This window comes from Pristiophorus japonicus, chromosome 21 (assembly GCF_044704955.1).
Source record: "Pristiophorus japonicus isolate sPriJap1 chromosome 21, sPriJap1.hap1, whole genome shotgun sequence".
NCBI lineage: Eukaryota > Metazoa > Chordata > Chondrichthyes > Pristiophoridae > Pristiophorus > Pristiophorus japonicus.
Window position 1 is genome coordinate 4,946,618 of NC_091997.1, and position 23,434 is coordinate 4,970,051.

The window sequence follows — 23,434 nt, forward strand, 5'->3', positions numbered from 1 at the left end:
GAGTGGGAGAGTGGGAGAGTCACAGCCATTATGCTCACCAGTTAGAAGAGGCCATGTCATCAGTGGGGAAGGACAGGTCCAGCCGTAGTCGAGGAGAGGCCTGATCACTACTGGAGGGATGTAGGCCCGCCGCTGGAGTGAGGGTGATGTCCCAGCCGCTGGAGGGAGGGTGATGTCCCAGTCGCTGGAGGGAGGGTGATGTCCCAGTCGCTGGAGGGAGGGTGATATCCCAGTCGCTGGAGGGAGGGTGATGTCCCAGCCGCTGGAGGGAGGGTGATATCCCAGTCGCGTGGTCGGAGGCTCATCTGCTCGCCGGGCGTCGTCGCTGATGGGTGGCATGGTGAAGCCTGAGGTAGGCCCGAACCCGTGGGATTCGCAGGGTTGACAAATTCATTGGGTTTAGAGCAGGGACTTAAGTGTCCAAGACTCCCTATTAGGGTCTATTAGGGCTAGGGGAGGTTTAGAAAGTGAGAGGGGGAGGCTGGGGGTGGGAAGTTGCCAGATGGCAGAAGATGTGATTATGCATTCCTGGTGTGCAGAGCTCCATGTTGTCATCACTGTGATGGCCGCCGGGATCAAACAGGGCTGCATCATCGCCCCAAACCTTTTCTCAATCTTTCTCGCTGCCATGCTCCACCTCACAGTCAACAAGCTCCCCGCTGGAATGGAACTAAACTACAGAACCAGTGGGAACCTGTTCACCCTTCGCCATCTCCAGGCCAGGTCCAAGACCGCCCCAACCTCTGTCGTTGAGCTACAGTACGCGGACGACGCCTGCGTCTGTGCACATTCAGAGGCGAACTCCAGGACATAGTCGACATATTTACTGAGGCGTATGAAAGCATGGGCCTTACGCTAAACATCCGTAAGACAAAGGTCCTCCACCAGCCTGTCCTCGCGGCACAGCACTGCCCCCCAGTCAGCAAATCTACGGCGCGGCCCTGGACAACGTGGACCATTTCCCATATCTCGGGAGCCTCTTATCAACAAGAGCAGACATTGACGACGAGATTCAACAGCGCCTCCAGTGCGCCAGCGCATCCTTCGGCCGCCTGAGGAAAAGAGTGTTCGAAGACCAGGCTCTCAAATCTACCACCAAGCTCATGGTCTACAGGGCTGTAGTAATACCCGCCCTCCTGTATGGCTCAGAGACATGGGCCATGTACAGTAGACACCTCAAGTCTCTGGAGAAATACCACCAACGATGCCTCCACAAGATTCTACAATCCCCTGGGAGGACAGACGCACCAACATTAGCGTCCTCGACCAGGCCAACATCCCCTGCATTGAAGCACTGACCACGCTTGATCAGCTCCGCTAGGCAGGCCACATTGTCCGCATGCCAGACACAAGACTCCCAAAGCAAGCGCTCTACTCGGAACTCCTTCACGGCAAACGAGTCAAAGGTGGACAGAGGAACCGTTACAAGGACACCCTCAAAGCCTCCCTGATAAATTGCAACATCCCTACTGACACCTGGGAGTCCCTGGCCAAAGACGGCCCTAAGTGGAGGAAGTGCATCCGGGAGGGCGCTGAGCACCTCGAGTCTCATCGCTGAGAGCGTGCAGAAAGCAAGCGCAGGCAGCGGAAGGAGCGTGCGGCAAACCTGTCCTACCCTCAACGACTATCTGTCCTACCTGTGACGGGACTGTGGTTCTCGTATTGGACTGTTCAGCCACCTAAGGACTTATTCGACAAGTGGAAGCAAGTCTTCCTCGATTCCGAGGGACTGCCTATGATGATGATTAGGAAAGTAGTTTTCAAATTTTTCTCTGTGTCTTCTCAGAAGCTAGCTGTAATCCATCAGACTGGCAGGTAGCAGGAGTGTACCCAATACAAGTCTCTCAAAGAAAAGTGAATTCATATCCTGTAAAGTACCTTTAAAAAGAAATTGCTGCCAGACTATTATAGAATGGGTGGAAGAGTGCAATAAAATCAATGGTAAAAACAAAAGTCCCTGGGAGTTCTACTGCTGGCTTGATTAGTAAAGACACTGCCCAGTGTGGAGCGAGCATTTCCTCCAAGCTGTGCAGCGGTCTGGAGGTCCCACACAGGCTGCTCACCATAATTTCATTGGAAATAACTGCGCATGTGCGGAAATTTCAATGGGCTGTGCAGCCAGTTAAAGGATCTGGGGCTCAAAAATATAATTACAGGGAACATTGGTGTGGAACTGAGCTATTATTTCAGTTATTTCAAAGTCCCATGTTTTATTCCAGGTCTGTGCTGAGTTAGATAATCTCATCCATAGTGAAGGTAATAGTGTTATAATTGGCCTCAGGATCCGAGGCTAAGGAAGGCGAAAAATGAGTCATGGTTTTGGCTCCAGATCCCCATGCAGTGACCATTTATCAAGTGGAATTTGTGTAACATACTGGCTGTCCTTTACAGAATCAGTGGCTCAATTACTTGCCAATTAAAATCTGTACTCCACTTAGTCAAACTGTAAATCCTGTTGTATACTAAGTTACCTCAGCAATGAAACCATTTAGTGATTTATAACTTGCGGAAATGGAAGTGATTTATTTGGCGAATTTGATGCTAAGGTAGGGCAGTAGTTTTCAAACTTTTCTGTGTGGGAAATTCCTGCAAATCTTGAAGTACTTCTGAGGACTGCTGAAATATGAACACAGGTCCAGAGACCCCTATCCTAACTTCCAGAGGATGGTGTCAGCTGTCCAAAGAAAATTGGTGTGTCAATTGAGGATTTTTTTCATTAGTACAAATGGAAATCTAATGGCAAGATCCCAAGGGTCAAAATCGCAGTTTGAAACCCTTTGAAATAAGGGATATTATTGCTGGGGATTGGTACACGGACCCCACTTTGAACATAGTGTCAAGACCATGTATTCCCAGATTAGGTATAGTACAGGCTAGTTGTTACTGTTGCTCACCTGCAACAATTTTCATTAATCTCAATTTTGGGTTTTCCAACTTCATCAATGCATTTTTTTCTAGGTCAGCCACCAACCACCTTCATGCTCTCCTTGAGTGAAGCTGCCAATTCAGAGCAAAACTGTGACCAATTTTCTGCTGTCAATCACCCAAAGGAACTGGGCTGATGTATTCAAAATTATTTCATGGAGAGTCTTTGCATCCGATGAAGAGAAAAGACTTTCATCCCATCATGATAGGATCAAAATCGAGTCCCAAAGCTGAGATTACTTTTCAAACCTAGTCTGGGGTAGAGTTTTTACTGCTCTTACTTTAGTGCTTTATATTAAAACAAATTGATCTTCTGAAAACATTTCAAGCCTGCAAAACACTAGATGCCAAATGCAGCTCACATCAACTAGCGTCTATAAAATCCTGTTGAAGGTACCACTGATGAAGATAACTCTTTTTGTCTGACAGGTGACCTTGTTTTAGGTCCATATTATCCAGTATGTTTTAGAGCAACAGGCAAGGAGGGGCAGCTTTCCCAGTGTCAGCCCCTAAATCTGTTGGTAGAGGTGTGGTCCCTTATAAACCCAGGAGCTTTATAGACTACTTACTGTGCATTTCAGATGCCAGATTAAAGAGCAGATACTCATTTTTCCCCCTCGATGCTGTATTAAGCATTGTGCACTTTACAGTTCTTAAAAATGAAAAAGTACAAACTATAATAGCACTTACTGTGTTGAAATTGGGAAATAATCCAACGGGGGACGGGGTGTTTAGTCGAAAAGGGAGGAAGTGTTTGATATCGAGAGCTGGCTGCATGACTCGTCCTTGCAGCTGTAAGGATGCTAAAAGACTATTGTTTTGGCTTGTGGAACCTGCAGAAACACAGAAGGAAGATACAGTGATTAATTATAATTGCTTTGCTAACTATGCCAAGCTTATAAAGCACATACACAGCACATGCCACCCATTCAGCAGCAGATTTGAAATAATTGTTCAGTATTTAGCATTTTGAAGTAAAGGTTTGCTGGCAAAATCAATGCCAGGTGAGCCTTCCCTTTTCAAAGTATGTCACGAGCTATTTCAAGAACATATCTCAAACAAAATGAATTTCCCCATGGAGTATGCCATTCCTGAGCTTCAAGTGAAAGCAGACACCTGTTTGTGAGCGTGCAAAACTTGGCACTGCATTCCTGAACTTTGAAACAAGAACTCTTTTCACATTTTGGATTTATCTGAAGCAAACCTACCTCCATAACCTATCCGAATAGCCATAGTTCATGTTGAACCGAGAGAGTGAAGGTCCAATTTAAACCTGGAGCAGTAATTGGGCGGATGGAGCGTAAGGTCAGTGCCACACCCCCTTGGTCTCGGCAGTGTGAATTTCAGAGATTTTAATTTCTGGGCCTCATCTGTGTTGTGTATCTGCACTCCCATGTTCCGCCACCAGGGAGCTCATCCCCTAAAGTCCCAAGGGATCCCAGCATCCCTTGGGAGCACTGTATATAAGCCGGCCCCTCAGGCCTGTTCCTCACTCTGGAGTGTCTTATTAAAGACTGAGGTCACCGTTACTTTAACCTTCCTGTGTGCAGCCTCATCTGTGTTAGAAACACAATAACTGGCGACGAGTATACGAATCCAATGCAAAGATGCAGAAAACTGTGGGCATCTTGGAGAAGTTCTCGGAGGGTGAGGACTGGGAAGCCTATGTCGAACGGCTAGACCAGTACTTTGTAGCCAACGAGCTGGACGGAGAAGGAAGCGCTGCAAAAAGGAGAGCAGTCCTCCTCATAGTCTGCGGGGCACCGACCTACACCTTCATGAAGAATCTTCTGGCTCCGGTGAAACCCACAGATAAGTCGTATGAAGAGCTGTGTACACTGGTTTGGGAGCAAGCTACAAAGCCGAGCTAAGGCAACTTGCAGGACAATGTGAGTTTGATGGCTACCTGGAGCAAATGCTCAGAGACCTTTATGTACTGGGCACTAGCCACGAGACCATCCTACAAAAACTTTTGACTGTAGAGACACCGACCCTCAGTAAGGCCATTGCAATAGCACAGTGATAACACCAAACAAATCTCTCAGCACACAAATGCTAGCAATGTTCATAAATTAACTGGAACTGTGTTTGCGAGCAGAAATGTACAGGGCAGAACCCACAAGTCTGCTACTGCCAGCAGGCCCCAGGTGACCCAGATGACTCAGAGTCCCCAACAAAGGATGAATGCAAGGCAATTCACACCTTGTTGGCATTGTGGAGGCTTCCATTCAGCCTATTCATGTCTCTTCAAAGGGTATGTTTGCAAGAGCTGTGGAACAATGAGGCACCTCCAACGAGCTTGCAAACGAGCTGCAAACTCTGCAAAACCTGCTAACCACCACGTGGCAGAGGAAGATCGGTCCATGGTGGATCAAAGCAATTTCGGGCCTCAGAGAGAGGAGGCAGATGCTGAAGTACACGGGGTGCACACATTTTCGACGAAATGTCCACCTATAATGCCAAACATAAAATTAAATGGCTTACCCGTAGCCATGGAACTGGACACTGGCGCTAGCCAATCTATCATGAGTAAAAAGATGTTTGAGAGACTGTGGTGCAACAAGGCAGTCAGACCAGCCCTGAGCCCCATCCACATAAAACTGAGAACGTACACCAAAGAGCTTATCACTGTCCTGGGCAGCACCATGGTCAAGGTCGCCTATGAGGGTACGGTGCATGAATTGTCCCGGGCGATGGCCCCACACTGTTTGGAAGGAGCTGGCTGGGCAAAATCCGCTGGAACTGGGATGACATCCGAGCGCTATCACATGTCGATGAGGCCTCATGTACCCAGGTTCTGAACAAATTTCCTTCCCTTTTTGAGCCAGGCATTGGAAACTTTTCCGGGGCGAAGGTGTGGATCCGCTTGGTCCCAGAGGCACGACCCATTCACCACAAGGCGCGAGCGGTACCTCACATGATGAGGGAGAGAGTGGAAATCGAGCTGGACAGGCTGCAATGCAAGGGCATCATCTCCCCAGTGGAATTCAGCGAGTGAGCCAGCCCGATTGTTCCAGTACTCAAAAGTGTTGGCACGGTCAGGATTTGCGGCAATTATAAAGTAACTATTAATCGTTTCTCGCGACAGGACCAATACCCGCTATCTAAGGCTACCTATTTGTGACGCTGGCAGGAGGCAAGACGTTCACCAAGCTCGACCTGGCTTCGGCCTACATAACGCAGGAGCTGGAGGAGTCTTCGAAGGGCCTCACCTGCATCAACACGCACAAGGGACTGTTCATCTACAACAGATGCCCGTTTGGAATTCGGTCGGCTGCAACAATCTTGCAGAGAAACATGGAGAGCCTACTCAAGTCGGTACCACACACGGTGGTCTTTCAGGACGACATATTGGTCATGGGCGGGACACCACCGAGCACCTACAAAACCTGGAGGAGGTTCTCCAGTGACTGGATCGCGTAGGGCTGCGGCTGAAGAGGTCGAAATGTGTCTTCATGGCAACAGAAGTGGAGTTTTTGGGGAGAACGATCGCGACGGACGGCATTCGGCCCACAGACGCCAAGACAGAGGCTATCAGGAACGCGCCCAGGCCACACAATGTCACGGAGCTGCGGTCGTTCCTGGGACTCCTCAACTATTTTTGTAACTTCCTACTGGGGTTAAGCAACCTTTTAGAGCCCCTCCATGTGTTATTGCGTAAAGGTGAGAACTGGGAATGGGGAAAAAAAACAAGAGAAAGCCAGAACCATTTTATGCTCCAACAAGCTGCTTGTATCGTATAACCCGTGTAAAAGACATGTGCTAGCATGTGACGCGTCGTCGTACGGAGTCGGGTGTGTATTACAACAAGCTAACGTTGCAGGGAAGTTGCAACCTGTCGCCTATGGCTCCAGGAGCTTGTCTAAGGCTGAGAGGGCCTACAGCATGATTGAGAAAGAGGCATTAGCGCGTGTGTTCGGGGTAAAGAAAATGCATCAGTACCTGTTTGGCCTCAAGTTTGAGCTGGAAACCGATCACAAGCCCCTCACATTTCTGTTCGCTGAAAACAAGGGGATAAATACTAATGCCTCAGCCCGCATACAAAGGTGGGCACTCGCGCGATCAGCATATAACTATACCATCCGCCATAGGCCAGGCACCGAGAACTGTGCGGATGCTCTCAGTCGGCTACCATTGCCCACCACGGGGGTGGAAATGGCGCAGCCTGCAAACTTGTTGATGGTGGCGCAGCCCGCAGACTTGTTGATGGTCTTGGAAGCGTTTGAAAATGATAAATCACCTGTCACGGCCTGCCAGTTTAGGACTTGGACCAGCCAAGATCCTTTGCTGTCCCTAGTAAAAAACTGTGCACTGCATGGGAGCTGGGCCAGCATCCCTGTTGAAATGCAAGAGCCAATCAAGCCATTCCAGCGGCGAAATGACGAGCTGTCCATTCAGGCAGACTGCCTGTTGTGGGGTAACCGCGTAGTGCTACCAAAAAAAGGCAGGGAGACGTTCATCTTGGATCTCCACAGCACACACCCGGGTATAGTAATGATGAAAGCTATAGCCAGATCCCACAAGTGGTGGCCCGGTATCAACACTGACTTAGAGTCCTGTGTACAGCAATGCAGCGTATGTGCTCAGTTGAGCAACAAGCTCAAAGCTAAATGGGACCAGCATTTTAAACATCAGGCTCTGATCCTAAATAGTTGACGGCATTTCAACCAATCAGGCTGCCAGCGGGGTGCTGAGAATTGTATTGTAGAGTAGTGGCCTTGCACTGTGTCAGCTTGCCCAGAGAGGCACCACTAAGTTTGTGGTCCTGGCCCTCCAGACCATGGTCGAGGATCCATGTTGACTATGTGGGCCCGTTTCTCAGTAAAATGTCCCTGGTGGTGGTGGATGCTTTTTCAAAATGGATTGAAGGTGAAATAATGTCGGGAAGCACCGCCACCGCCACCATTGAAAGCCTGAGGGCCATGTTTGCCACCCACGGCCTGCCTGACATAGTGGTTAGTGACAACGGGCCATGTTTCACCAGTGCTGAATTTAAAGAATTCATGACCCGCAATGGGATCAAACATGTCACCTCGGCCCCGTTTAAACCAGCCTCCAACGGACAGGCAGAGCGGGCAGTACAAACAATCAAACAGAGCCTTAAACGAGTCACAGAAGGCTCACTCCAAACCCGCCTGTCCCGAGTACTGCTCAGCTACCGCACGAGACCCCACTTGCTCGCAGAGGTGCCCCCAGCTGAGCTACTCATGAAAAGGACACTTAAAACCAGACTCTCGCTGGTTCACCCCAACCTGCATGATCAGGTAGAGAGCAGGCGGCAGCAACAAAATGTAAACGATGGTCGCGCCACTGTGTCACGGGAAATTGATCTGAATGACCCTGTGTATGTGCTAAACTATGGACATGGTCCCAAGTGGATCGCGGGCACAGTGATAGCTAAAGAAGGGAGCAGGGTGTTTGTAGTCAAACTAGACAATGGACAAATTTGCAGAAAGCACCTGGACCAAACGAGGCTGCGGTTCACAGACTGCCCTGAACAACCCACAGCAGACACCACCTTTTTCGAGCCCACAACACACACCCAAAGGATCAACGACACCACGCCGGACCAGGAAATCAAACCTATCACGCCCAACAGCCCAGCAAGGCCAACAACACGCCAGCCCAGCGAGGGCACAGCCAACACATCAGAACAGACATTTGTACCGAGGCGGTCCACCAGGGAAAGAAAGGCTCCCGACCGCCTCACCTTGTAAATAGTTTTTACTTTGACTTTGGGGGGAGTGATGTTGTGTATCTGTAAAGCATGCGCTCCCATGTTCTGCCACCAGGGAGCTCATCCCCGGAAGTCCCAAGGGATCCCAGCATCCCCTGCAAGCACTGTATATAAGCCAGCCCCTAAGGCCTGTTCCTCACTCTGGAGTGTCTTATTAAAGAATGAGGTCACTGTTACTTTAACCTCCCTGTGTGCAGTCTCATCTGTGTTAGGAACACAATAACCTGCATGCCCAGTTCAGTTGCCCGCCCAAAACCGGTCAGAAGCGGACACTCACCGCCGGCTGGACCGAAAGAATGGTCGCTGGCCCTCAGATAAGTCACGGGGCGGGGGTTTCGAGAGAGTCTCCCGATAGGGGATGTTGGTGGTGCCCAGGGCAGGGAAGTCCTAAACTTTCCTTGTGGGGCCCGGAGGAACAATTCTGCTCCTCTGGACTCACAAGAACATTTTTTTTTTAATGACCTGTTTAGGCCTCTGCTGGCCTCGGCTACTCTTCCTGCTAGCTTCACCCGACGGGAAAGCTACAATGTCTTCCTTGCTCAGGCCAGCAGTTAAAATTGCTGTCAGGGGCCCGATGACACCAATAGAAGACAGCGGGAACACAAGCGGAGGTAAAAACCCCTAGCTGATATTAGCTGCCTGGTTTCCGCTGCATGGGGAGGGTTAAAATCGGCCCTCGAGTGTCAGCAGGATATGTGATCATCGAAGGATATCTCAGGTGTGCCAGATTCTGTCCTTACCCTTATGCCTGTGTATGTTCAGAATGATTGGAATTGGACTGCCATCTTATTCGAATTGGTGTCAGCCAGTAGTGTATAGAAAGATTGTAAGACTGCGCACTGAGTAGTTCAACCAAATGTAGACCTTGTGAACACTCTCAATCTAAAGTTGTATGGAGCGCTATTTCTAATCCTAAAATATATTTTCTAAATCCCATATTAAACTTAAAGGCTCTAGAGATCTATAAAATATAACAGTAAGTGTAACTCCAGTCTCACTTCGCCCCTGCCCTGTATCTTTACACATCACTTGCTCGTTTCCTCATATTTTATTTAACAGAAGATTGTTTACAGCTGCTTTTCTTCACAGTTCATTTGCAAGCTGACTCAGTGCAAGGCCACTACTCTACAATACAATTCTCAGCACCCCGCTGGCAGCCTGATTGGTTGAAATGCCGTCAACTATTTAGGATCAGAGCCTGATGTTTAAAATGCTGGTCCCATTTAGCTTTGAGCTTGTTGGTTCCCATCACTCCTGTGCTCACTGACCTACATTGGCTCTCAGTTGAGAAACCCCTCCATTTTAAACTTCTCATCCTTGTTTTCAAATCCCTCCATGGCCTCGTCCCATCCTATCTCTGTGACTTCCTCCAGCCCTACAACCCTTCGAGATCTCTGTGCTCTTCCAATTCTGGCCTCTTGATCATCCCTGCTCCATCATTGACGGCTGTTGCTTCAGCGGCTGTGGCGCTAAGCTCTGGAGCTCCCTCCCGAAACTCTCAACCTCTCTACCTCTCTTTCCTTCTTTAAGATGCTCCTTAAAACCTACCTCTTTGACCAAGCTTTTGGTCATCTGCCCTAATATCTCCATATGTGGCTCGGTGTCAAATTCGGTTTGATAACGCTCCTGTGAAACTCCTTGAGGCGTTTTACTATGTTAAAGGCGCTATATAAATACAAGTTGGTATTGTTTCTGAGAGACATGATTACATTGTATGTAAGCAGAATGACTTTCTCTATATAGGCAGTGGCTGCCCTCCGGGACTTTACTCAAAAGACCATTTTTCATGTGTGCATCCAAACAACGAATGCTGACAGGTTAGTGAACTGTGGAGGCATCACAGGTAAGCCCAAACAAGTCCTCACTAAACATTCACACAGGACAACAATCAGAAGCAGGGATCCGCTGTTTGCACCCCCACCCACCCCCCACCCCCGTTGCCCCACCTAACCAAGACTCAGTGATATAACTGTAGGACCACTACTGCCAGGTTGGCTCAGATCAGTTAATTCAGCACAGATGAGGGATTAGACCTGTTATATATGCAACCCTATGCAACCAGTATTCTACCGCCACCAGAGGGCGTATCTGCTGGAGTCCCAAGGGATCCCAGCATCCCTTGGGAGCACTGTATATAAGCAGGCCTCCCATGCTGTACAAGTACTCTGGAGTTAGAATAAAGAGACTAAGGTCACACTTACTCATGTCTACAGTACTCAGTCACATTGCTTTATTCAAGAAATAACAACTAGCGACGAGATAACGAACCATCACGCGAAAATGCAAAGAACTGTTGGTATCCTGGAGAAATTCTCAGAAGGAGATGATCGGGAGGCCTTTGTGGAGCGACTCGACCAATACTTCGTGGCCAACCTGCTGGAAGGGAGTGTGAATGCTGCCAAACGAAGGGCGATCCTCCTCAGTGTCTGCGGGGCAACAACCTGTGGCCTCATGAAGGATCTTCTTGCTCCGGTGAAACCAACAACCAAATCGTATTAAGAACTGTGTACACTGGTCCGGGAGCACCTAAATCCGAAGGAGAGGGTTCTGATGGCAAGGTATTGATTTTATACATGAAGGCCAGAAAGTGGCGAGCTACGTTGCCGAACTAAGGCGCCTTACAGGACATTGCGAATTCGATGGATTCCTGGAGCAAATGCTAAGATACTTTTTTTTGTTCTTGGCACTGGCCATGAGGTTATCCTCCACAAACTATTGACTGTTGAAACACCGAACCTGAGCAAAGGCATTTATGTCCACCAGCGATAACACCAAACAAATTTTGCAGCATAAAGATGTTTCGGTAAGTACTGTACACAAAGTAACGTCGTTTTCAGGCAGGAATGCATGTGGCAGAACGGACATGCCTGCAGCTGCAAGACTTCCGATGACCCAGAGTCCGCCATCAGGCATGAATGCGAGGCAATCAACACCCTGTTGGCACTGCGGAGGTGATCATCGAGCCAATCAATGCCGCTTCAAACACTATGCGTGCAAAGGGTGTGGAACAATGGGACACCTCCAGTGAATGTGCAGACGAGCTGCAAACCCTGCAAACCACCACGTTGCAGAGGAAGACCGATCCATGGCGGATTAAATGGAACTAGAGACTCAAACCGAGGAGGCAGAAGTGTACGGGGTACACACCTTCACCACGAAATGTCCACCGATCATGTTAAAAGTTGAACTGAACGGAATTCCAGTATCCATGGAATTGGACACGGGTGCGAGTCAGTCCATTATGAGCAAAAAGGCCTTCAACAGGCTGTGGTGCAACAAGGCACACAGGCCCAAGCTGAGCCCTATTCATACCAAGCTGAGAACTTACACTAAAGAGCTGATCCCTGTAATTGGCAGCGCAGCAGTAAGAGTCTCCTATGATGGAGCAGTGCATGAACTACCACTATGGATTGTACCAGGAGATGGCCCCACAGTGTTCGGCAGAAGCTGGCTAGGAAAAATCCACTGGAACTGGGACGACATCCGAGCGCTTTCGTCCGTCGACGATGTCTCATGTGCCCAGGTTCTGAGCAAGTTTCTGTCGTTGTTTGAGCCAGGCATCGGAAGCTTCTCGGGGGCGAAGGTGCAAATCCACTTGATTCCCGGTACACGACCCATCCACCACAAGGCATGGGCGGTGCCATATATGATGCGAGAGAAAGTGGAGATCGAGCTAGGCAGGCTGCAGTGAGAAGGCATCATCGCGCTGGTGGAGTTCAACGAGTGGGCCAGTCCGATTGTTCTAGTTCTCAAGGGCGATGGCACGGTCAGAATTTGTGGGGACTATATGCAATTTCACACCCTATGAATCTCCACTGTGGCTGGGCCGTTGAAGTTCTTTTGTCAGAGGTTAGTTACCTAGTTGTATTTTATCTCTTAAGGGCACTACAAGGAGAACATCGAGCAGAAGGTTATTCTTTCCTTCAGCTATTTCCTTCACCCCTCCCCATCTTTTCTGAAGGCACTGACTCTTGGGATGGAGTTCCATGGGCGGGAGTAGCCCTCTGATGCCTTGCCTAAGTTGGCCTTTTCAGTGTACCACTTAAACGTGTAGACAGCTCCTTTCTTGCATCCTTCTATCGCAATGTCATTAGTGCCCGGGAAGAATGATGCAGCCATTGCTAGTTACTCACGAATGCTTTCCCGGTGATCACCGGTGTGCCAGCATTGATGACAGTGCATTTGAGATTGAGCATACAACGCATATGAGTAATGATGAACAGGTAAAGACCACCTGGTGCATCAAGCCTGTCCCACACAATTGCGATACCCCGTGCATCGCAACATATACACTCCACCCCACCCGAAACCATGTGATATCCTGGGTGAGGCAAAAAAACAGATTAAAAAACCCAGACCAATTTGGGGAAAAAAATCTGAAATTCCTCTCCGACCCATCTAGGCAATCAAAACTAGTGCAGGAGATCACTCTGGCCTTTAAGTTCCCTGCAGTACCAACCTTCTGAAAGAGTTAATCTCCGCTGCAGCCAAAAACAAATCCAGCTCTCGCTTGAAGGAATTCAGTGAGTCTGCATCCACCACATGAAACGGCAGCTTGTTCCAGAGCTCTACTCTGGGAAACAAACCACCTCCTACCTAGATCTAGCCTTATACAACTTAAATTTTTGTCCCCTGGTTCTGCCTAACCTATTTAATTGAAATAAACGGAACACCATCTATTCCCTTCATTATCTTATGAACGTCAATCATATCCCCCCACTAAGTTTACGCTGCTCTAAGGTAAAGACTCCCAACTCTTTTAACCTGTCTTGATGACTAAGATGCTTTAGACTTGGAATTAGTCTAGTGACCCTTTTGTAGGGTGTTTATTTTTCCCTCTACTCTGATTCTTAAACCTCGGAACTTATAGTGGGAAAGGACAACACGTGGCACAAAATTTAGGCTTAACCCAGTGTCAGTTTTATTACGCACAAGAAACTACTAAAACTACAGGACTAAACTTATGAGAGAAATCGACTGAAAATATACAATCACCCTTCCTGGCTGTAGCTATTGTAGGTTCGTGGTCATTGGTTCCGTGACCGGTTGGTGGTTCTTCTGGCCGTTCTCTGCAGTGCTGTTCCTTTCGTGTACGTTCCGTACTACATGTCCTTCCGTCCGTTCATCTGTTCGTTCTTTTGACCTGTGTCCGTCTGTACACGTGTCCTTCTACTTCTTCTGTGTGCTTCTTCTTCCGTCTGATCCTGTCCTCCTTCCGTCTTCTGCTGAGCTGCTTCTAGCTCACATATTTATATCCAGGTTTGACTGATCTCTCGTCACTGCGGTTTCTGACAAAGTGTTTGCATCAATGCATTGTTTTGTGATCCCCTTGGTTGATTGACTGCAATAATGAACTTGTCTGCTTTCCCATTTGCACACTGAGTCTGCAAGGCTCAAGATGATTTCCCATCTTAACACCTCGTTCCCAAAAAATGTGCAGCTGGTGTGGTTCTTTTGTTGTCCGGTCTTTTTACAGACTTGGTGTCTCTACTGGGCTTGTTTTCCCCACCCTGGTCAATCAAGTCCAAGGCCTCATGCAACAACTCCATTGTTGTTAAGCATGAAGTCAGTTTTGGTTCCTGACCACAGAATGTCCTTAATTGTCCAGCTTAATTCCAAAAGCTTGTATTAAATTCAAAAAGCTTGTATCTTGTATTGATCAATTTTTAGTTCATGGTCTCCTTCTGTGCTTTTCTAAAGATTAGTAACCGTAAGAAAGCAAATGGCATGTTGGCCTTCATAGCGAGGGGATTTGAGTACAGGGGCAGGGAGGTGTTGCTACAGTTGTACAGGGCATTGGTGAGGCCACACCTGGAGTATTGTGTACAGTTTTGGTCTCCTAACCTGAGGAAGGACATTCTTGCTATTGAGGGAGTGCAGCGAAGGTTCACCAGACTGATTCCCGGGATGGCGGGACTGACCTATCAAGAAAGACTGGATCAACTGGGCTTGTATTCACTGGAGTTCAGAAGAATGAGAGGGGACCTCATAGAAACATTTAAAATTCTGACGGGGTTAGACAAGTTAGATGCAGGAAGAATGTTCCCAATGTTGGGGAAGTCCAGAACCAGGGGTCACAGTCTAAGGATAAGGGGTAAGCCATTTAGGACCGAGATGCGGAGGAACTTCTTCACCCAGAGAGTGGTGAACCTGTGGAATTCTCTACCACAGAAAGTTGTTGAGGCCAATTCACTAAATATATTCAAAAAGGAGTTAGATGAGGTCCTTACTACTAGGGGGATCAAGGGGTATGGCGAGAAAGCAGGAATGGGGTACTGAAGTTGAATGTTCAGCCATGAACTCATTGAATGGCGGTGCAGGCTAGAAGGGCCGAATGGCCTACTCCTGCACCTATTTTCTATGTTTCTATGTTTCTATAAAGTAACGATTAACCATTTTTCACTGCAGGACCAGTACTCGCTACCCAAGGCAGACGACCTATTTGCGACGCTGGCAGGAGGAAAGACGTTCACCAAGTTGGACCTGACCTTGGCCGACATGACGCAGGAGCTGGCGGAATCTTCGAAAAGCCTCACCTGCATCAACATGCAAAAAGGTCTGTTCGTCTACAATAGATGCCCGTTTGGGATTCGATCGGCCACGATTATTTTTCAGAGGAACATGGAGAGTCTGCTAAAGTCGATTCCGTGCACCGTGATTTTCCAAGACGACATATTGATCACAGGTCGGGACCCCATCGAACACTTGCGGAACCTGCAAGAGGTTCTAAGTCAGCTAGCTCATGTGGGACTAAGATTGAAACGCTCAAAGTGTGTTTTCCTGGCACCAGAGGTCGAGTTCTTCGGGAGAAGAATCGCGGCAGACGGCATTAGATCCACCGACGCCAAGATGGAGGCCATCAAGAACGTGGACGGAGCTGCGATCGTTCCTGGGAATCCTCAATTATTTTGGTAATTTCCTACCCGGGTTAAGCACCTTGCTAGAACCTCTACACGTGTTGCTACACAAGGGAGATAACTGGGTATGGGGGAAATCACAAGAGACAGCTTTTGAGAAAGCCTGAAATCTGTTATGTTCCAACAAACTGCTTGTCCTGTACGATCCTTGTAAACGTTTGTGCTAGCTTGCGATATATCTTCGTACGGGGTTGGGTGTGTGTTGCAACAAGCAAACGAATTGGGAACATTGCAACCGTTCGCTTATGCATCCAGGAGCTTGTCCAAGGCCGAAAGGGCCTACAGTATGCTTGAAAAAGAAGCTCTGGCATGCGTTTACGGGGTAAAAAAAATGCATCAGTATCTGTTTGGGCTTAAGTTTGAGTTAGAAACTGACCATAAGCCGCTCATATCGCTATTCTCAGAGAGCAAAGGTATCAATACAAATGCCTCTGCTCGTATCCAAAGATGGGCGCTCACACTGTCTGCATATAACTATGTAATTTGCCACAGGCCAGGCACAGAGAACTGCGCTGATACCCTCAGTCGGCTACCATTGCCCACCACCGGGGTGGAAATAGCACAGCCTGCAGACTTGCTCTTGGTGATGGATGCATTTGAAAATGAAAAGTCACCCGTTACAGCCTGCCAGATCAGGACCTGGACCAGCCAGGATCCTTTACTGTCCCTTGTAAAAAACTGTGTCCTCCATGGGAGCTGCTCCAGCGTCCCAGCGGAGATGCATGAAGAGATCAAACCGTTCCAGCGGCGTAAAGACGAAATGTCCATACAGGCGGACTGTCTTTTCTGGGGTAATCACGTGGTTTTGCCCAAGGAAAAATTCATATGCGACCGACACAGTACCCACTCAGGCATAGTAAGGATGAAAGCTATTCCCAGTTTCCATGTGTGGTGGCCCGGCATTGACTCAGATTTGGAGCCTTGCGTGTGCCAATGCAACACTTGCTCTCAACTGAGCAATGCACCCAGGGAGGCACCGCTAAGTTTGTGGTCATGGCCCTCCAAACCGTGGTCTAGGATCCACGTTGACTTCGCTGGCCCGTTTCTAGGCAAAATGTTCTTGGTTGTTGTGGATGCTTATTCAAAATGGATTGAGTGTATAATAATGTCTGTAAGCACGTTCACTGCCATCATCAAAAACCTACGAGCCATGTTTGCCATGTACGGCCTGCCTGATGTCCTTGTCAGCGACAATGGGCCGTGCTTCACCAGCGCTGAATTCAAGGAATTCATGACCCGCAATGGGATCAAGCACGTCACATCTGCCCCATTCAAGCCCGCATCCAACGGCAAGGTAGAACGGGCAGTCCAAACTGTTGTGTATCTGTAAAGCATGCACTCCCATGTTCCACCACCAGGGAACTCATCCCCTGAAGTCCCAAGAGATCCCAGCATCCCTTGGGAGCACTGTATATAAGCCGGCCCCTAAGGCCTGTTCCTCACTCTGGAGTGTCTTATTAAAGACTGAGGTCACTGTTACTTTAACCTGCACTGTGTGCAGCCTCATCTGTGTTCGGAACACAATAACTGGCGACGAGTATACGAATCCAACGCAAAGATGCAGCAAACTGTGGGCATCCTGGAGAAGTTCTCGGAGGGTGAGGACTGGGAAGCCTATGTCGAACGACTAGACCAGTACTTTGTAGCCAACGAGCTGGACGGAGAAGGAAGCGCTGCAAAAAGGAGAGCGGTCCTCCTCACAGTCTGCGGGGCACCGACCTACAGCCTCATGAAGAATCTTCTGGCTCCGGTGAAACCCACAGATTAGTTGTATGAGGAGCTGTGTACACTGGTTCGGGAGCATCTTAACCCGAGGGAGAGCATGCTGATGGCGAGGTATCGGTTCTACACGTGCCAGCGATCTGAAGGTTAGGAAGTGGCGAGCTACGTCGCCGAGCTAAGGCGACTTGCAGGACAACGTGAGTTTGATGGCTACCTGGAGCAAATGGTCAGAGACTTTTTTGTGCTGGGCATTGGTCACGAGACCATCCTACGAAAACTTTTCACTGTAGAGACACTGACCCTCAGTAAGGCCATTGCGATAGCACAGGCGTTTATGTCCACCAGTGATAACACCAAACAAATCTCTCAGCACACAAGTGCTAGCAATGTTCATAAATTAACTGGAACTGTGTTTGCGAGCAGAAATGTACAGGGCAGAAGCCACGAGAGTCTGCAACTGCCAGCAGGCCTCAGGTGATCCAGATGACTCAGAATCCCCAACAAAGGATGAATGCAAGGCAATTCACACCTTGTTGGCGTTGTGAAGGCTTCCATTCAGCCTATTCATGCCGCTTCAAAGGGTATGTTTGCAAGAGCTGTAGAACAATGGGGCACCTCCAACGAGCTTGAAAACGAGCTGCAAGCTCTGCAAAACCTGCTAACCACCACGTGGCAAAGGAAGATTGGTCCATGGTGGATCAAAGCAATTTCGAGCCTCAGAGAGAGGAGGCAGATGCTGAAGTACACAGGGTGCACACAATTTCAATGAAATGTCCACCTATAGTGCTTAATGTAAAATTGAATGGCTTACACATAGCCATGGAACTGGACACTGGCGCTAGCCAATCCATCATGAGTAAAAAGATGTTGGAGAGACTGTGGTGCAACAAGGCATTCAGACCAGCCCTGAGCCCCATCCACACGAAACTGAGAACGTACACCAAAGAGCTTATCACTGTCCTGGGCAGCACCATGGTCAAGGTCACCTACGAGGGCACGGTGCACGAACTGCCACTCTGGATTGTCCCGGGCGATGGCCCCACACTGCTTGGAAGGAGCTGGCTTGGCAAAATCTGCTGGAACTGGGATGACATCCGAGCGCTATCACATGTCGATGAGGCCTCATGTATCCAGGTTCTTAACAAATTTCCTTCCCTTTTTGAGCCAGGCATTGGAAACTTTTCCGAGGCGAAGGTGCAGATCCACTTGGTCCCAGAGGCACGACCCATTCACCACAAGGCGCGAGCGGTACCTCACATGATGAGGGAGAGAGTGGAAATCGAGCAGGACAGGCTGCAATGCGAGGGCATCATCTCCCCAGTGGAATTCAGCAAGTGGGCCAGCCCGATTGTTCCAGTACTCACAAGTGATGGCATGGTCAGGATTTGCGGCGATTATAAAGTAACTATTAATCGTTTCTTGCTACAGGACCAATACCCGCTACCTAAGGTAGATGATCTATTTGCGATGTTGGCAGGAGGCAAGACGTTCACCAAGCTTGACCTGACTTCGGCCTACATGAGGCAGAAGCTAGAGGAGACTTCGAAGGGCCTCACCTGCATCAACAAGCAAAAGGGACTGTTCATCTACAACAGATGCCTGTTTGGAATTCGGTCGGCTGCAGCGATCTTCCAGAGAAACATGGAGAGCCTACTCAAGTCGGTACCACACACGGTGGTCTTTCAGGACAACATATAGGTCACGGGTCAGGACACCATCGAGCACCTACAAAACCTGGAGGAGGTCCTCCAGCGACTGGATCGCGTAGGGCTGCGGCTGAAGAGGTCGAAATGTGTCTTCATGGCAACAGAAGTGGAGTTTTTGGGGAGAAAGATTGCGGCGGACGGCATTCGGCCCACAGACGCCAAGACAGAGGCTATCAGGAATGTGCCCAGGCCACAGAAGGTCACAGAGCTGCGGTCGTTCCTGGGACTCCTCAACTATTTTGGTAACTTCCTACTGGGGTTAAGCACCCTTTTAGAGCCCCTTCATGTGTTATTGCGCAAAGGTGAGAACTGGGTATGGGGAAAAAAACAAAGTAATTGCTTTTGAGAAAGCCAGAAACATTTTATGCTCCAACAAGCTGCTTGTATTGTATAACACGTGTAAAAGACTTGTGCTAGCATGTGACGCGTCGCCGTATGGAGTCGGGTGTATATTACAACAAGCTAACGTTGCGGGGAAGTTGCAACCTGTCGCCTATGCTTCCAGGAGCTTGCCGAAGGCCGAGAGGGCCTACAGCATGATTGAGAAAGAGGCATTAGCGTGTGTGTTCGGGGTAAAGAAAATGCATCAGTACATGTTTGGCCTCAAATTTGAGCTGGAAACCGATCACAAGCCCCTCACATTCTTGTTCGCTGAAAACAAGGGGATAAATACTAATGCCTCAGCCCGCAAACAAAGGTGGGCACTCGCACTATCAGCGTATAACTATACCATCCGCCACAGGCCAGGCACCGAGAACTGTGCGGATGCTCTCAGTCGGCTACCAATGCCCACCACGGGGGTGGAAATGGCGCAGCCTGCAAACTTGTTGATGGTGGCGCAGCCCGCAGACTTGTTGATGGTCATGGAAGCGTTTGAAAATAATAAATCACCTGTCACGGCCCGCCAGATTAGGACTTGGACCAGCCAAGATCCTCTGCTGTCCCTAGTAAAGAACTGTGTACTGCATGGGAGCTGGGCCAACATCCCTGTTGAAATGCAAGAGCCAAAAAAGCCATTCCAGCGGCGAAAGGACGGGCTGTCTATTCAGGCAGACTGCCTGTTGTGGAGTAACCGCGTAGTGCTACCAAAAAAGGGCAGGGAGACGTTCATCTCGGATCTCCACAGCACACACCAGGATATAGTAATGATGAAAGTGATAGCCAGATCCCACGTGTGGTGGCCCGGTATCGACTCTGACTTGGAGTCCTGTGTACGGCAGTGCAGCGTATGTGCTCAGTTGAGCAACGCGCCCAGAGAGGCACCACTAAGTTTGTGGTCCTGGCCCTCCAGACCATGGTCGAGGATCCATGTCGACTATGCGGGCCCATTTCTCGGTAAAATGTTCCTGGTGGTGGTGGATGCTTTTTCAAAATGGATTGAATGTGAAATAATGTCGGGAAGCACCGCCACCGCCACCATTGAAAGCCTGAGGGCCATGTTTGCCACCCACGGCCTGCCTGACATTCTGGTCAGTGACAACGGGCCATGTTTCACCAGTGCCGAATTTAAAGAATTCATGACCCGCAATGGGATCAAACATGTCACCTCGGCCCCGTTTAAACCAGCCTCCAATGGGCAGGCAGAGCGGGCAGTACAAACCATCAAACAGAGCCTTAAACGAGTCACAGAAGGCTCACTTCAAACCCGCCTGTCCCGAGTACTGCTCAGCTACCGCACGAGACCCCACTCGCTCACAGGGGTGCCCCCGGCTGAGCTACTCATGAAAAGGACACTTAAAACCAGACTCTCGCTGGTTCACCCCAACCTGCATGATCAGGTAGAGAGCAGGCGGCAGCAACAAAATATAAACGATGGTCGCGCCACTGTGTCACGGGAAATTGATCTGAATGACCCTGTCTATGTGCTAAACTGTGGACATGGTCCAAAGTGGATCGCGAGCACGGTGATAGCTAAAGAAGGGAATAGGGTGTTTGTAGTCAAACTAGACAATGGACAAATTTGCAGAAAGCACCTGGACCAAGCGAGACTGAGGTTCACAGACTGCCCTGAACAACCCACAGCAGACACCATCTTTTTCAAGCCCAAAACACACACTCAAAGGATCAACGACACCACGCCGGACCAGGAAATCGATCCCATCACGCCCAACAGCCCAGCAAGGCCAGGCTCACCTAGCTTCCCTGCAGGGCCAACAACACGTCAGCCCAGCGAGGGCACAGCCAACACACCAGAACAGACATTTGTACCGAGGCGGTCCTCCAGGGAAAGAAAGGCTCCCGACTACCTCAGCTTGTAAATAGTTTTCACTTTGACTTTGGGGGGGAGTGATGTTGTGTATCTGTAAAGCATGCACTCCCATGTTCCGCCACCAGGGAGCTCATCCCCTGAAGTTTCAAGGGATCCCAGCATCCCTTGGGAGCACTGTATATAAGCCGGCCCCTAAGGCCTGTTCCTCACTCTGGAGTGTCTTAATAAAGACTGAGGTTACTGTTACTTTAACCTCCCTGCGTGCAGCCTCATCTGTGTTAGGAACACAATACAAACCATCAAGCAAAGCTTGAAACGCGTTTTGGAAGGCTCCCTGCAGACCCGCCTATCCTGAGTCCTGTTCAGCTACCGCATTAGACCCCACTCGCTCACCGGGGTTCCTCCAGCAGATCTGTTCATGTAAAGGGCGCTCAAAACAAGGCTCTCTCTCGTCCACCCTGATCTCCATGATCACGTTGAGGGCAGGCGGCATTAACAAAGCATGTACCATGATCGCGCAAATTTGTCACGTGATATTGAAGTCAATGACCCTGTATTTGTACTCAACTATAGACATGGTCCCAAATGGCTTGCTGGCACTGTCACAGCCAAAGAATGGAGTAGGGTGTTTCAGGTCAAACTCGCAAATGAACTAACTTGCAGAACGCATTTGGATCAAACCAAACTGCGATTCACAGACAGCCATGAGCAACCTGAAGAGGATACCACCAACTCAATCCTCCGACACACACACAAGTGGCAACCGACATCACGGTTGACTACGAAGCTGAACTCATCATCCCCAGTAGTCCAGCAAGTCCAAATGCGCAGCATCCCAGCGAAGAACCGACCAACTCACCTGCACCTGCATTTGTACCGAGGCGATCGACTAGGGAGCGGAAAGCCCCAGATCGTCTCACCCTGTAAATAAGTGTACTATTGACTTTGGGAGGGAGTGATGTTATGTATGCAACCCTATGTAACCAGCATTCTACCACCACCAAAGGGCGTATCTGTTGGAGTCCCAAGGGATCCCAGCATACCTTGGGAGCACTGTATATAAGCAGGCCTCCCATGCTATACCAGTACTCTGGCGTTAGAATAAAGAGACTAAGGTCACACTTACTTATGTCTACAGTACTCAGTCACATTGCTTTATTCAATATATAACAGGACCGAAGACCTTCCTGGGATCAACAAATTTACCAAAAGAGCCATTGCAAGACCTCATTTGCAATTGCAATCACCAACAGCAGGGCACTATGAAAGAGACACACCAACTGCTATCACACAAGCTCACAATTTTCATTCGCTACTGTTTCCCTTCAGGAGGTATGCAGTGTATCCAATGCATTTTCTCACTATTTGGCTCTATTAAATCGAATGCAAGGCTTACTGCTTCGGCTGCTTCAGATGTGAAATAATTTTAATAAGAATTTAAGTAAATATTGTTTTTTAAAAAATCCACACTGATCAGAAAAAAATCATTGCAGAAACTTAAATGGGAACTGCTGTGCATTTGCCTGGAGTTTAAACAGATTGGCTGGTATTTGCGGTTTCAGTGTTCCAGGCGCAGACTGGGAACGCATATTGCGAAATTCCACATCCCCAGCCCGTAATGTTTCAGTCATTAATTTAATGGTCTGAAAGTCACAGGCTGGGGGTGTATAATTTCCTCATACTTGCTCACCACACTGTTCCAGGAGTTCAGAAGCAAAATATTCCAGCCATTGTATCTAGGTTTATAAAACACTTGAAATAAATTGTGATCAATGAATATAACAGAACAAAAATCCGATTCATACCTTGCAAATAACTAGTCCTGTTCTTTCCATCTATAGTCTTTGACAAAGTATTCTGATGTTTCACAAATATTAAATCTCATATTCCTACAGATTTCAGGATCAACCAACTAAAAGTGATTCTTCTTACCTTATTCCTCTTAAACAGGGTATTCCAGTGCTTAACGTATGTGATCCAGATGGTTTAGCATTCCACACATGCTTTTAAATTTCTACCCTTTCAATTTAGTCTTGTCGACTGAATGAAGAAATGAATACACTACTCAGTGATTTCGCAGATCGGCAAAGCCCATGGTCACAAAAGGCATTTGTGTAAATAGTTGTGTGTAACTGCCAAAAACCCAATGGGATTGGGCCTTGTTCATAACCCATGACCTCCACCAAACATTACTGGCGCCAGGGGAGAATTTGATTAA

The 23,434-nt window shown here is 48.7% G+C and overlaps 1 protein-coding gene across 1 annotated transcript in view; it reads right to left on the bottom strand.

Moving 5' to 3' along the window:
- znf385c (zinc finger protein 385C) overlaps positions 1 to 23,434 on the bottom strand; it is a 545,533-nt gene that overhangs the window by 129,138 nt on the left and 392,961 nt on the right. Inside the window, exon 3 of the mRNA XM_070863987.1 lies at positions 3,616 to 3,758. Within this exon, the coding sequence (XP_070720088.1) occupies positions 3,616 to 3,758 (143 nt within the window). The remainder of the gene's footprint in view (positions 1 to 3,615; positions 3,759 to 23,434) is intronic.